General features: G+C 34.6%; 2 protein-coding genes across 3 annotated transcripts; both read right to left on the bottom strand.

The window, feature by feature from the left end:
* Nucleotides 1-457: 457 nt before the first annotated feature.
* Nucleotides 458-1,996, bottom strand: LOC113713746 (uncharacterized). Its single transcript, XM_027237535.2, has 2 exons — nt 1,587-1,996; nt 458-1,047 (listed from the first exon to the last, which is right to left on the bottom strand). The coding sequence occupies exons 1-2, from the start codon at nt 1,873-1,875 to the stop codon at nt 716-718; spliced, it is 621 nt and encodes a 206-aa protein (XP_027093336.1). The 5' UTR covers nt 1,876-1,996; the 3' UTR covers nt 458-715.
* Nucleotides 1,997-7,120: 5,124 nt separating this feature from the next.
* LOC113714554 (long chain acyl-CoA synthetase 9, chloroplastic-like) lies at nt 7,121-14,590 on the bottom strand. Of its 2 annotated transcripts, none has more exons than XM_027238460.2 (12): nt 14,454-14,590; nt 12,926-13,392; nt 12,578-12,658; nt 11,099-11,368; nt 10,465-10,596; nt 10,160-10,333; nt 9,830-10,059; nt 8,921-9,038; nt 8,344-8,475; nt 8,138-8,272; nt 7,853-8,059; nt 7,121-7,468 (listed from the first exon to the last, which is right to left on the bottom strand). In XM_027238460.2, exons 2-12 carry the CDS (start codon nt 13,370-13,372, stop codon nt 7,301-7,303), a joined length of 2,094 nt encoding a protein of 697 aa, XP_027094261.2. In that variant the 5' UTR covers nt 13,373-13,392; nt 14,454-14,590; the 3' UTR covers nt 7,121-7,300. The 2 variants fall into 2 exon arrangements, with proteins under 2 accessions (XP_027094261.2, XP_027094260.2); XM_027238459.2 differs by having other exon boundaries at nt 14,315-14,542.
* Nucleotides 14,591-15,728: the final 1,138 nt, after the last annotated feature.

The following is a 15,728-nucleotide window of genomic DNA, read 5'->3' as shown; positions in this document are numbered from 1 at the left end:
GTATCAGTTGCTTGTGAAACAAAGGAAGCAAGACATGGATCTCTTAGACAGCTAGAGGACACATTCCATGCTTGTTACTGTATAATATTGAAGGCCATTGTATTGTATGACTGACTTGTGTTTCCTTGTGTGGAACACAAGAGATAAATTGACTAATTTACTTGTTCCTTTTTGAGTTTTATCACAAAAGCCAGCACCCTCTTAAGCACTTCATCTCACATAAAGTGTAAGATCCATTTTCAAGAATTTTTTTTTTAATTAAGCATTTCAGTGCTAAATTTTCTTCATTATATTCTCTTTTTTTTTTTTTCAAGAAAAAAAAATCCTTGACCAAAATGAGTGAAATCAGCATGATCTCCCAAGTGCATGGTAGAACTATATTCTTGCAAGAACTTCCAACAATTATATTTGTTGTGTACATAAAATGACATGCTTCAAGTAATTAAGGCATCAACCATTCAATCAAAGAAGATCATTATTCCTTTCTCAAACTTCGTATACATTTTGAGATACAAAATCAAAGCAAATCATTTATCAATTTAATTTGAACGCAATTTGGATTTTTTTTTTTTTTGCTGAATCACAATTTGATTTGCTAGCTATCTCATCTTATATCACTTTACATAGTTGAGGTCCAGCCTTAATACACACCAATGTCAGTGTTAGGAGTAGTGGAGCAAAGCGAGAGAGCACCTGTTTATGTACAAAAAACCCTTTATTCTTTGGTCCTTCTCTTTGTCAGAGTTCTTATCCATCCATGTCTCACCTTCACTCCGTCAATCTTGGTTCCCACATGGCATACATTTCCTTTACTGGACTTCTTCCATCTGATGAGCTGGAACAAATGTCCAATCCGCTTTCGCCACCTCATCGAACCACGTGGATTTGGATGCTCTATCACAGCCTTGACCCCTAGATCACCGCCCCCTTTGCTCAAGCTTTGCTGCAATGACATGTTGCTATGTTGCATAGGCATCTTTGGGAGTTCTTTGCTCTTCTCCCATGAAGCAGCACCATTGTCTTCAAACTTGATGGATATGAATGAGTCTGCAAAACTCCATGACATATAGCTAGAATAATTTAATATCACATGCCATTATTTATATTAATTTTCACTTTGACTAAAATGGTCAACTAATTAGCACAGTATAAATGAAACAAAAGCTGTTTAAAAATCATCTGCTGATTTAAACACATTTACCAAGATGTGATTCTGAGAAGCCTTCATGTAGTTAAAATAATAGTGAAAAGACAGTTTTTTGAACTCCAAATGCTCGTACTATGACACCAAAGGCTTTAAGACAATTAAGTATATGACCTAATGTTGAGTTTAAATTACTAGTAAGCCTAAAGATAAAGCATAAGGTTGGAAAATCTTTCTTCCTCTTGCCATACTGTGAATCTATCAATCCACAGGAACTTTGGTACACAAATCTAGCTGATCCTCAACTAATATGCAGTACTTGTCAAGTAACCAAATTAAAGGAGGCAAAAAAAAGAAAAAGAAATCAAGAAGTGAAGAAGAGTGATAGAAATGATATAAAAAGAACAAGAAACTTCAATACGAATTCTGGCTGAAGCCTCACCTTCTTGACTGCTTGAACTCTCACAGTGGTATTGGTCATCTGACTTTCTGTGCCTAAGATCAAGGCGATTGAGCAAAGAACTGAGAGCAAAGATCCTTGGCAAATTCATGGGATTTCTCCTATGAGTAAAACTGTGAGTTCTATGATTGTTGCTGTTGTTGGCTTGGTGAAGCTGTTCCTGCTGTGATGCTAAGACAAGCAGCCTTTCATTCAAGCACAGAGCACAAATCCCTATAACCACTTCCCTAGGATGGAGATAACATGTCTTGTTATCTCTGTATTCATTCATGTTTGATCTTGAAGTAGAAAGAAATGTGGGATTTTCAGGAGTCAAGCAGAAAGTAAATGCAAGAGAGCAGAAAGTAGGAGACTATAGGAGGAAAGATCTTGTGTATGCTCTTAGAGAGCATATATATGTGTATGCGTGTGTTTGGGAGTTTGGGTGGTGGGGTTGATAGATTTGGTGTATAAATAATTAGTTTGGGTAATTAAATGATGGTTTACATTAGCCATCACACTAATATCTTTGTAAATAGTGATTAGCTGGTTAAGTATCTACCAAACCACATGTGCCACAAATCTTACCAATATGGTATGTTTTGGAAGGATAATGTGTAAAAATGTGCTACTTTATCTTTAGAACTATTATCTTGAGAGATTGTTTTAGCCTCTTGATCCTTGTATTTTGTGTGTGGTTGAGTGTGTGTATATGTGTAATGCAATTTCTTTTCATATCAGAAAGATTTGTTTGTTTGCAACATGGTCCACAAGCATACTCAGCTATATGTGTAGCTTACAACTCTAAATTATTGAGGTTGAACAGCCATTTCTAACCAACCACAAAAAAAAAACAAGGAGGGAGAGAGAGAGAGAATTGATGCAGGAGGCATTTTTGGCTAATTGAGGCATTGGACCATTTCCACTCATTGATTAGCTGACCCCTGATTTCTAGTGGTTCTCAACATTGTGTATGGATCAATAGACCTATGCTATTCATCTAGATTCCATGTTCTAGAGCTACCCTTTTCCTGTCTTCTTCTACTTCTTCATTTTGGGGGGGGGGGGGGGGGGGGGGCATGTTTTTGTCCCTTTTTCCACCATTGTGTGCTCCCTGAGTTAGAAAAGTAGAAAGGAGAGATTCTAATATGACTAGGGTTGGTCTACATAGTTTCTACACATTAGTACCTTTGCATTGAGGAATCCAAGTCATGCATGTGGTTTACCGTCGTTTACCAGGGCTATAATTAAATCATTGCCCTGGCTTGACTGTTTAATGATTATGGTGGCTTTCCAAGAATGTGCACATTTATGTTTACCAGGAAGCAAACTTGAAGAAATGTCTTTTTTTTTTTTTTCATTAATAATGGTGGGTTTTGATTTTTCAAAAATTACTTCTATCTTGCTTTGATTTTGAATTTATGATAAAATGTGAAAGTCTATTTTGAATTTTGCTAAAAGAAACAAATTGTTAGTTAGTAAAAGGACATTATAATACCATATATCCAACTCCTAAGTGTCAAAAGTAGTCATGTTGTCTAGAAGTACATTTTTAGTAAAACAATTACAAAGCATGAAGGAATAGAGGAATACGTCCATGTTGAATGCCTTGATGGTCTCCATCTAGAATGGTCAACTTACATTGGTCTTGGTCATTCTTATCCCATTTTATATTGGAAATATATTTGTGCAAGAAATCTTCTGGTATAGTTTATTAGACATTATAACAAAATGCTTCATACTAAAATGAATTGAAAAATCAAGTCAATTATATCAAGTCAATTATCATGTTAAGTTTTTTTTTTTAAAAAAAAATCTACTCTGTAGGACGTGAAGTGATAAATTGACCCTCACTTTAGCTTTATTTCGCTAGTTTCCTTCCATTCCTATTACAATTTTTATGACAAAAATGCTTACATAATTTTGAAGATAATGTTGAAACTCAACATTAATTTGGAATATGTTGATGTTGGCTTTTTAATCCTTTTTATTATAAAAAGATGAAAGAAAATGAATGAATCTTATATTTATTGAGCTTATCTCTCTTTTTTTTTTTTATCTACGACGGTAACTATTTAACCTACTCCTACCCCTTTTTTTTTTTTTTGGTAATATTCACTTTCCTTTTTTTTAATATATTTTTGGTATCATATTCTGGGATGCATTCCTTAGTCTATACTAATGCTCTACAAGTTTGAACTGCTTTATCATATCATATCATACTTTCACCATAAATAATATACCAAATCACAAACTGCCAAGGACTTTTGCTATCTACCAGACTCTTCAAGATTTTATTGCAGTGTCCCACTTTCAGATCTTTTCCTCAACCTCGACTCCACCAAAATTATTTTTTAAAATATTTTTTGAGTTTTTATTTTTTTTTAATTCCACCACAATTAGTTGCTTTAACTTTTCTAAAGTGTACACAAGGAAAGGTGGTCTTAAAAAGAAGTGGTAGATAAATGGAATAGCTTTTGAGAAGTACTTTGAAAAGCAAAAGCTTCTCTAAGAATTAAACACATATGAAGACAACTCTTTAGTCTTAGCCCTCACCGGACAAGGGGCCAGAACGGTTTGCCATTGGACCGATTTTGTGCAAAATGCATAAAATATAATTTTGTATGCACATGATATAACTCATTTTTAATAACGTGTAACTATAAAACAAAATTTTATAGGCCCTACACATGGTGTGAAAAATGATATACAAGATGCAATTTGGACCTTACATTTTTTTTGGATCAAATCTTGGCCATGAACCTTCAGGAACGGTTGCTTCCTGCAACGGTTCCTGCCCCTCCTCTGCCCTAAACTTCTTAATTCCATATTTAAATGATATTACAAGTTGGTTAATTTTTTGAGTAATTTTTTTATGCATTGTCAATGTATACACAAGCGGGTTTTAATGCATGTCACATAATATAATTTCAAATTTAAAATTCACTTTTTTTGCATAAAATTCTCTTAATATCCATTATGTCATAATCAGCATAATTTAAAGTAAATTTTGTGGTTTTTACTCTTTCAACTATCTTGGCCATCAAAGGGTGTCATATTTCAACAAAATAATCCAACTTAACAAATGCCAGTTGCCTCTAAGGTTTAAAAATGCAGTTCTACAAATACAACTGCAAAAATTGGATAGAGGTCTATTCTAAGTAATCAAGTGTCTCGTGCTTACTTATGCAACTCAGATCAATTTACACTACTATTTAGAAGTCGTTAAACTAATGCAATTCAACACTTTTGGCCTCTCATTGATTTTCAAATTTTAAATAGTCCCTTAATACAAAGTGTCAAATTTTGAGTTCCGTCCATTTCAACTGTTAGATTCATCAAATTTTGCCTTCAAATCCATCAGTTTGACTGTGGAAATAGACTAAAGGATCAAATTTGACACTTGCCAGGGGCTAATCTAATAATCAAACTAAATGAAGGGCAAAAAAATTAATGATTAGAATAGTTTAGGAACTCCATCAATGGTTTATCCTAAAATTTAAGACAGGATAATAGAAAAAAAAAAAAAAAGACATCATGGTAGGTGTCAGAAAGGGAAAAAAAAAAAAGGGAAACATCATGGTAGTTGTCATGAGTTCAATTCAGTTAAACTACTTCTTGACTTGTGCCTTAAATTATATGTTGATGTATTGGTCTAAGAGCAATTTCAGATAAAATTTGTGGCCTCTCCCATGCCATTTCTTTTTTTTTTTCCCTCTCTTTCCCCTCTTTCGTTTCTTTTAAGCTTTTGACTTTTCACTGATATAACTAGCCATAAGCATGTAGCATCACGTATTAAGACTCAAAGACACCAAATAGATAAATAAATATAACTCAATACATTTTTAAATTTTTTTTTCTAATCCTATTGAGTATTTGAAATGTGATGACATAGGTAGTGATGTCGTTTTAAACTAGTTCTATCACCATGGATTCTGTACAGAAAGCAACACGAATTCTTCAATACTTCTTGTACTTAAAAAAGATCATGTAGACATATATGGTGGTGGCATTAGGATGACATAATTCTGGTGTGCATCTCTGAGGAGATATATTGCATAATCTGACGGGTTTGGCTGTTATATTTCCTGCGTAAATTGATCAGACCAATAGGAATCTCATGAAAAGTTTTATGTGGTTTCGAAACAACTACTTGGCAGGTTTAACAGTTGCTCTCGAATCAATGAAAGAGTTCTACGTAAACATACAAGGGTCTCACTTGGTTCCATTTAATACACCGACTGGACCTTATTTAGCATGTAAATTAGCAAAAAAGATCCTTATATACCCACATAGAACTTTTCTATTAGTTCTGGATTAATTACTAGACATGCCAATTAGTTACTTTGAGCAGAAATAAATTTTTTGAGAATTTGATATGTGGCAAAGTTTTATCATAAATGGCCAAGTGGGAAAGGGATGAGCAAAAAATAAACTAAATTAGGTCAATCAATTCCAATAAATTCGAGTTGAATTCGATTTTGGTATCAGATGTTCGATTTCGATTTTAACAAAAAAAATCACTTTTGCTTTTTTGCATATAACATTTTTGTAATTTATTCTTAATTTCTTATCTGTTGGGATTTATATGCCTTATGTTACAGTTTAAAACTTATTATGTAATACACATATACACATACCCATTGACTATTTTTATTGACCATCTCTTCAATTATAAATAATAAAATTGATAACTTTCTAACTATTGAAAACAAAACAGTATATAGTTCAAAGTAATACATGTAAAATTACTTAATTACTTGCTACGTAATATGTTTGTATGTTTAATTTGCACGATACACAATTCGTATAGATACATATATAGGACCTCATTACAAGCTATGGATAATTACTTTGTAAAGTAATTCAATAAATCACATGCCACAAATCCAATTTCTTTTTTTTTTTTTTTTTGGTGCTTGTTATCAATTATCACAATAGATTTCCGGTTTTAATTCAAACAATTTTCAATTTACTAAAGTTGAATTCGATTTTGATTTCCAGTCAAAATTTTAGTGGGGTAAAAATCAATATTGACTCATTTTGTTTAACCAATTAATCAATTAACCAACCGACTTCACCCATAAAGTAGGCATCCCTTGCATGGTAAATTAGAGAGCATGATGTCTATAAATATCCCTAAACTATCAAACTATTTATTCTTATCCTAAGATTAAAACTACTTGTATCTGACTTGAGCATCCAAATTAAAAGTACTTGAATCTAACCTGAGCACTTGTGATTTTTTTTTTTTTTTTGGTGGTAAAAACTTGGTATTGATTTGTATGAAGCTATCATATCTTTGCAAATCAAGGCAAGGTTGCCAAAAATTTTAAAAAGAAGGAACATTATAGTTTATTGGTTTTATCTTTGTTAGCCTACAAAGCAATCTTGGCTCATGCTAGGGCAGCTAGACCGAGTGCTCTGTATCATTCAAGAATAATAATTCAACCTTCACATGTAGTTCGATCTTGATGCCAGCAAGCAGCAACTTTTCTTTAACGTTTAGGACAACAGAAAAGGCAAACTATTGAACATCCAAAACTGGAAATGTTATCCAACTTGCTACATTTAGGAATTTAGTGCAGAAGAAAAGGTTATTTTAAAGGTTAAAATAATACAGAAAGTGTAATCCTTAATCTGTACTGCCATCAACATTAAGCAAAATGATAAACAAAATTTTACATTGCTGTATCAAGATATCAAGATCTGCTAAATCATGAAGAATACAGTTTGGCAAGATCCTCAGAGAATGCCTTTCTGATGGATTCTCTCTTAATCTTTAAAGCTGCTGTCACAAGGCCAGATTCAGGAGTCCATGGTTCTGAAAGAAGTTTAATTTTTGCAGGGATCTCGAACTTCTCGAGGCGTGCATCCTTCGCTGCCTGTATTGGACCAGACAACAGCTAAGAGTCAATTTTTCAGGAAACTATGTTGGATATTAAACAAATAAGCAGGCAAAAGAGATCCTGATCTCTTTGCAGCAGGCTCAAACAGTTTCTCATCTGGTGCACTTTCCATTTCTCGTTAAGGTTTGGATGACAATGTAAACCATGTTATCTAACACTTAATCATTAGGATAGTTTGACTTTTAAACCTCAAACATTGATACCATGCTAAAAAAAAGCATCCTAATCAATTAACACTTCACAGATATTGGCAAGATGTTGACCTCAAAAATGGAAAACAAATAAAGGTCTGTGCCAGGATGGGAACTTTTATATATATCCATGTTGCACTCGATGCTCAAGGAGCAGAAAAAGAAGTACCTTTACTAGTGAACCATGCACTTCCTTTATAGTTTCTTCTTTTTGGCATAGGTCTGAAAAGTCGGTGTACTCAATCCCTTTCTTGGATGCCCATTCTTCAATGGCAGCTTGTGAAGCAACCACTAAAGCAACACAGTAGCTATGGAAAGGATCAGCATGTAGCATAATATTATCGACATACGGGCTAATGATAAGAGCAGCCTCAACCTGTAGAGCAAAGCACCAATAACTGAGCCAAATTCAAACTATACAATAACATGCATAGGCGAGCATCAACATTGTTACCTTTCCTAGGGAAACATACTCTCCATGCTGAAGTTTGACTATATCCTTTTTTCGATCAATTATCTCAAGGCAACCATCAGCATGAAATTGCCCAATGTCACCTGTGTAGAACCACCTCATGCCTTTCTCATCAACCTGTAAGCAATGAAAGTTTAGTTGAATTGTTTAAATTTTAATTAAAAAATAGTGCAAAATTTTGCAATTACCTTGTATACTTCCCTGGTTTTCTCTTCACTTTTGAAATATCCAACAGTAACATTTGGCCCACCAATAACGATTTCGCCTCGAGGCTTTGGAGAATCACTCGTTAGATATCCACCCTCGGGCCAGTCTATCAACTATAGTTCAAAAGTAGAAACGTGACAGAAAGCATTTACACGAGGAAGTTAGATTAAAACAAGCAACTTCAAAAATAAGTTCCCAAGGAAAATAGGTAAATACTAAGAACAACCATTTATTTGGCAGCATTTTATATGGAGAAACACAACATTATTAGATTTACACAATGCAGCCTAGGAAATAAGATGTTAGTCTAACCCCTTCAAAAATGTACAAGCACCTATACAGAAGTCATAAGTCCTATAGGCTTTGGTAGCTTACATCATAAGACACAATTCAAAAACAATACAGATAGCTGGAAACTGAACGTCTCACACACTGCAAATATATATAACTACTATAGAATATTTTTTTCTTTTTTGTTAGATTCACCAGGAAAAGTAGGCTATATAATTGGCAAGCTAATACTTTTGAAAATATGAAGTGAAATACTTTGTACTTTACCTTAACATATGAACAAGGCAGTGGGGCACCCACACGACCAACAGATGTATCATCCTCCTCACTGAATGTCCCGCCGGCACAGGTCTCAGTCAGACCATAGCCCTGGCCTATTGGAACACTGAAAAATACAATTGTCAGAAATATAATATGCAAAACTCATGCACAAAAGAAAAGGAAGGAGGAAGGTTAACATCTGTACAAATAATGTCATATGATAAGGATCAGCATAATGATTCTCAAACACAACTAAAGGAAACATAGATACAAATCTTTGGAATGCCATCATGGTAACAAACTGAATTTATTACTTGATCCAAAAGAAACAAATCATTATGTATTCATTTGAAGTATTACATTTTAGGGAAAAAATGGATTTACAAGTAAAATGCATTTAGATGTATAGAAGTATATGGCCGATGTTGACCAATGGAGAGGATATATTTAGATAATGACCAGTTAATAAAAGACAATTAGTCAATTTGGCTTAGCATAAGAAGTTCGTCAAGATCATCCCTTTAAAGGATAGAAAGCATGGAAACTACTCTAGTCTCCTCTTTCTGGAAACTAATTTGTCATACGCATGTGGGTTCAAGGCACAAACATACACAGACACACAAAGAAAGAGATCCACTTGTACAACGAGAATGAGCATTAAGATGCGGAAACATTGAGAATGGAACTTCAACTTCTATGTATGTCATTATTATGTTGACATCAACAGCATGCTAATAAACTAATCAAGCACAGTTATCAAGATTACATGCATTTGTCCACTTAAGGTTTAAATATGGTTCATTACATAGGAGATCAAAAGTGCATGTTGACATAACCATAGGAAGAATGCATAGATCTCAGGCAAATCATTCTTTCTTATCTATATATGAGTTGAAGGTTTTGAACCAAACTAACCCCAGACATATGTTGATGAATCTTTGAGTATCACCCGAAAGCGGAGCACCTCCAGATAGTACAAAACGGATACGGCCACCCAAAATTGCTCTTATTTTTCTGAACACCAGAAAGTTCCAAAGAAGCCTCTCCAGACCCCAAGCTCCCCACCAACTTCCATTTACTGCAGACAGTCGACGAGCATATGCCAAATCAAACAGTTTCTTTGCTAGTCCACCTGTAGCATCTACCTGAAGATTTGGCAAAGCTCAGCAACTAAACGACCAACTTGCAAAACAAAAATTAAAGCATGGTAAAGCATTTTACTTGTATTAGCTAAGAATTACAGACCTTCTTGCGAACACCATCTCGAACACGATCAAGAATTGCTGGGACACAAGCCATCAGTGTAGGCTTTAAAACAGATGCATCCCCTTTTGTTCCCTTCTTTATCTTATTTGAAGTATCAGTAAGAGTCAAGGGAGAGCCATACCCTATAGAAATTCCAACAGCTGCCATAATATTCTGTAGCATAGAGAATTTTTTCTCATAGTAATTACCTCAACTATGTTGTCACTAACTCAAAGTAATAATTAAAGCAACCAAACTAATCACTTACTAATTATCCCTGATTCAAGGAAGATAAGAATCTTTACCTCAGCAGCTAGTTCAAGAATATGGGCTAGGGGTAGGTATGCCATGTAAATGTCCTTTGTTCCAAGGCCAGGAACGATAGTCATAACAGCAGAGCCTGTAGCTAAAACATTGCCATGTGTCATCATTACACCCTGCATAATAGGAAGTTACTTTCAAAATGTTTCAACAATTTGTACAACCTTGCAGACAAGCTCAACAAACAATGACAAGATAACTAATTACGCAAATCTTCAGAACAAACTTTTCTTGTTACAAATCAATCATAAGCAAATTTCACTATTCATCTTTTTCTGTGTCACATCTAAGCCAGAAAACAGGAACATCTTCAAATCAGGATCAAAAGAAAGATTCAGATTGGCAAGCACTCCTCTACCAGGTAAAAATTCAAAGAGCTCAAATCAATATTCCAGTGATAATATGCACACTCTTAGCTTTTCAATGGAGGTGAACTATTCAATGAATTCATAAAGAGTGATGAAAATCAATTCTAAGTACCAAATACATATCATATCACATGCAGACATTAAGAAATTTCTCACGTACAAAACCAGATAATCACACTTGCATTCATTTACCTAATTAAGCAGATGTTCCTATATATAGGTAATTAGTGCAGACAAGTCTTAAATGCACCTTAGGCAATCCAGTACTTCCGCTGGTATACATTATGACTGCAATGTCAGCTGCAAGAGGTAATTCTGGATCAACAGGATGTCCTTGACCAAGCCTTAGTAGATCAGAAAAGGATATAAGCGTCCAGCTAACACTAGCAGAAACTGATGCTGAATTCGATGGAAGCTCATCATCCATGCTGATTATACGTTTTACTGTGTCAAGTTGCCCGCTTATATCTATAAGTTTCTTCAGTTCTTTGTGCCCACAAACAACAGTTGTAACCTCAGTCTGACCAATGGATAGAAATTTGAGTGAGAGGATATGACTTTCACAATGATAAGCAAAGGAAACTGGTGCATAAACCTTTAAAGCATACTATTCTATGACAACATTGAACTTCACTGTTCACAAATATGTTCAAATTTAACAACCATCTTGTAACCAACTCGTGGAACAGAATATTGAATTTGAAATTTGAGAGTCTGAAGTGTATTACAAGATAGGCAACAAAGTCTTCTTATTACCACAAGGCAGTAGATAAAATCTGATTTCAGTGCATATGGGAAGCTTTCCGAGTAAAGATAATTAACCACCAGCAAACCAGTCATAGAATAAATGTGAGCCTAAACACTAACTGAAGACACTAAAAAAAAAACTTTCGTTGTTCACACCAGGACTAATGCAAGGTATATAGTACCCTAAAAAATCTTTCAAGCCCAAAAGACACAAGCTAGAAAAGTACTCTTTTAAGAAAGTCAATAATACCCTAACAAAATCTTGACCTTACAAATGAGCTGACTTTCGACAAACTTCTGGGAAAATAAAATGCAGTTGCAGCCACATGCTTAGAGACAGGTAAAGCGACAAACTGCATGCAGATAGAGTTCAGGAAAAGTTGATCACTCTACATTGAGCTACAGTTCATGAGTAGTGTTCAAGGTCACTCATGCAGCAATACAGCCAAGTTATTTAAGGAGACTTGTAACACTATTTCCTTTCGCTAGTTACCTAAGTATTCTCCATTTACCCACCTCCCTTCTGTTTTAATGACTTTGGAGGACAAAAACCACTATTAGATGAGGAATCTAATTTAGGACTGGGCACTGTTCATGTTCCTTAATAGCTTTACATTGATTATAGTAGTGATGAGAATGTTTGGATAGTTTCCTGTTTAAAATATTATTTGGAATAATTAGTGTAGCACTTTTTGTGATGTGATATATGTGAGATAAAAAGATTATTGGAGAATGTGTTTGTTATGCAAACACAAATATTATTTCAAATAATCATACATCCAACCAAACACTCCCAGTATATTAGACAAACAACCAATGCATTTACTGTGGACAATAGACGTTCATATTCATGTGAGCATGTAAGTGTATAACGTATGTAACTGTGACTGAGGGTTTAAGCATGTCTTGGAAGATGGTAGGCAGTTTGAGCAGGTCTTCAAAGGTAAATATATGACGGAGTGGAAGAGAGACAGAGTCAGACCTCATTTAGTGAATGACAGAGAGCTTCTTCCCCCAGAGATGCATAAATGGTCACAACAGTCACATTCCGCCTGAAGCAACCCTGATTCAAGAACATCCGAATTATAAGTAGCAAAACATTGGACAGTTGAAATGCAATACTACATCCTTTTGAAGAAAAGAGAGAATCAGAAAAGTGTATGACAGATTGTACAATCAGTGGAAGTTAGATGCCTAAAACTAGTGATTTTGGATAAACAATTTGGTAGTCAGTGGTCTGAATAGTATAATAAGATGTCTTTCAGAACATCATGCAATCTAGTGTAGCATTGTTGGTATTGATTTTAGATCCAGCAAGACAAGCTCAAACCTGCAGTGCAATGAACCACTCCGCCCGTGTATCAGCAAAGATGGCTACACGTTCTCCCTTTCCATGACCAAGTTGTGCTAAACCAGAGGCAAAATTGCATACAGCTTCAAAAGCTTGGCCATAAGTTAACCACTCATAATCACCCAAATGAAGCTTCTCAAAGGACCTTCCATCTTCGGATGTCTCAATCTCTCTGGAAATTAACTTCCTAGTACCTAGTAGTCTCTTGTCAAAATGCTGCTTGCATGCTTGCTCAAAAAGCTCCGCAAGAGTGGTGATCCCTTCCCAGGCTGTTTCCACAGGAGATGGAAACCGACTGTTTCGAATTGCGTAACCAGGTTCCCCACCGACATCAACTGGCACACCTCGTTTTTTCTCGCTCTTTGAACTCCTTAATAGAAAAGTAACCACAAGAGGAACTAGGACTCCAACAATATAAGCACTCATCTCTCAGGTTTCAAAAACCCCTACAAGAAGCAACCAATATATGGCTAAGACAAATTTAACATCATCCACTTACCAATTGCAATGTTATACATCATGGTACATTTATCAGCCTTATGCAATTCAAAAGCTTGGATAGAAAAGTAATTCACAGAAACCAACAGTTTGGCAACATCACTGAATACTGGCTCAATTATGAAAGTAGTTATAATCATCACAAAATTAGCTCTTTTATCAGACAGTTAAAGTAAAATAGTTTCCAATGGTTCCTTGTTATTAAAAATACAAGTTTCCCTAAGCTTTAATTCTCTGATTGAATCAAATTAAACACACACACACACACACAGAGTTCAATAATTGCTGGATATCCAATACTGGAATAGAGACAACCAAGAAAGATTGGGTGCCAAGGGGGAAGAGCCAGACATCAACTGGATGCAGGAAACTACACGGTACAAACACAATTGCAACACAAAGCTGACAAAAATAGAACAACATTAATGCCCACAAAGAACATTCTTATCGACCATGGTCCCATACAACCACAGACACTGTCACACACACGCAGAGCACACACACAAAATAAAACCTCAAACTGTTTCTCTAGATGCTAGTACATAAACTCTCATCTAAACTTACTACAAGACTCACAAAGAATCAATTTTTGCACCAAAAAAGAAAGAAAACTTCAATTCTAAATATCAGCATAATCCAACAAGTAACAAAATAAACGAAAACGCACTTGATAAAATTGGCACATGCATAATATCTGTAGTGGAACAAGTAACAAAAAATGGCAGACACTCAAAACTTTACATGCCAAAATCAAGGAGAAAACTGAAACTACTTCAAAAAAATTTTAAATTTAAAATACCAACAAGAACCCAGTTCAAGAAAGTCATAAAAATGTATAATCAAACGCCAATCAAGACTGCAGTGTCATGCCTTGTTAAACAATGAGCAATCAACTCAGATGATGCTATTCTGCACTAGAAGGAGGTGTAGAAAAATGGGTTGAGAGCAATGACAATTGAAAGACGTCAGAGAAGGCTAAAAGAGGGACCACAATGGCTTAATCAGGGACCGGTAAAAAAGGCCGTTTTGGTTTGGCGGAGAGATCAAGGCACCGCTGGCCGCAGGGGCTTTGAGCGAGGGACTTTGGAGTTTCAGAAGGTTCCAGTCTGTAGCTGCTAGCGTATTTCTTCTAATATTTTGTTTGTTCATTTTTTGTTTTTGGGATTTTTTTTTTGGCAGAGAATTTTGTTTATTTGAACCATACACGTGGAGATTGAGATGAATGCAAATGCAAATCAGGACAACTGAATTAAATGGGAGCAATATTTTGACCACCAAGGGAAAAAAAAATTAAATGAGAGCTATAAAAGTCCAATTTTTGAGGTTCATATTTGTTAATCCTATTTGGCAATTTTTGTGACACAATCAGGCCTTTTACCAAAATTGAAAAAACAACAGATCAAGAATAACAATTCTTTTTACAGTTTTCAATGTATAATTACTCTAATTTGGCCCAAAAATTTTCAAGTGAATCAAGTTTGTTTTCTGGAGGGTTAATTACAATTAATCCCCTTAAGATATATCTCATTTTTCACTTTACCCCTTAACCTTTAATTTTACTCACTTAACCCCCTATAGGACCAAATTACCCTTCCATTATTATGACTTTTCATTTACCTTTTTTCTTCTCTTTTATTTATTTTCCTCTTTCTTCTCTCTTTCATCCTTCCCAATAGAAAACTCCATCTCAACAGAAATTTTTATTTTGAATTTGTAATTGCATTTTTTGGTGAAGGTTTAAAAGGCAACAAAAATTAATTTTTATTTTTTGTATGATGCGACGTGTCACAAATTTCAATTGATGATTATTAATCAGGTCACAATTTCATCTTATGATATGTTCTTGAGAATAAAATGAGAAACTAGAAAGGAAAGAGGAAAAATCAAAATTAAAAGAATTGAAAGGCTAAAAAAATTGTATTTTAGGAAAGTGATTTAAATATTTTTTTTAATCATTTAAGGAGAAGATAGATCTCTGCAATTCTTCTTTTTTAATTTCAATCATTAAGATGAAGATTTTTGTGGGAAAGAGGAAAAATTAAAAAAGAAGAAAGAGGCAAAGAAAATAAAGAGCACACAAGGGGAAAGGAAAAAAAATAAAAGAGAAAATTAAGAGTTTAGAATAATAGAGGGATAATTTTGTCCAATAGGAATAAAGTGAGACAAAAAAATGGTTAGGGGGTAAAGCGAACAATGAGGTATACTTTAAGGGGATTAATTGTGATTAACCCTTTTCTAGATAAAGAAAACAATTCATGATGTAAGTCCAACAATGACTTAATTC

Source organism: Coffea arabica, chromosome 10c, assembly GCF_036785885.1.
Source record: "Coffea arabica cultivar ET-39 chromosome 10c, Coffea Arabica ET-39 HiFi, whole genome shotgun sequence".
In the NCBI taxonomy this organism is placed as follows: Eukaryota; Viridiplantae; Streptophyta; class Magnoliopsida; order Gentianales; family Rubiaceae; genus Coffea; species Coffea arabica.
Note: the sequence above shows the minus strand (reverse complement) of the source record. Positions and strands in the feature narration are given on the sequence as shown.

Bases quoted from the DNA above. Each gene is read 5' to 3' on its own strand.
- LOC113714554 (XM_027238460.2), bottom strand. From the start codon at position 13,372: ATGAGTGCTTATATTGTTGGAGTCCTAGTTCCTCTTGTGGTTACTTTT. The intron at 10,597-11,098 runs GTGCATTTAAGA...CCTATTATGCAG, and splicing joins GAAGTACTGGATTGCCTAAG to GGTGTAATGATGACACATGG. The intron at 8,476-8,920 runs GTAAAGTACAAA...TTTGAACTATAG, and splicing joins TGCCTTGTTCATATGTTAAG to TTGATAGACTGGCCCGAGGG.
- LOC113713746 (XM_027237535.2), bottom strand. From the start codon at position 1,875: ATGAATGAATACAGAGATAACAAGACATGTTATCTCCATCCTAGGGAA. The intron at 1,048-1,586 runs GTGAGGCTTCAG...GGAGTTTTGCAG, and splicing joins GAGTTCAAGCAGTCAAGAAG to ACTCATTCATATCCATCAAG.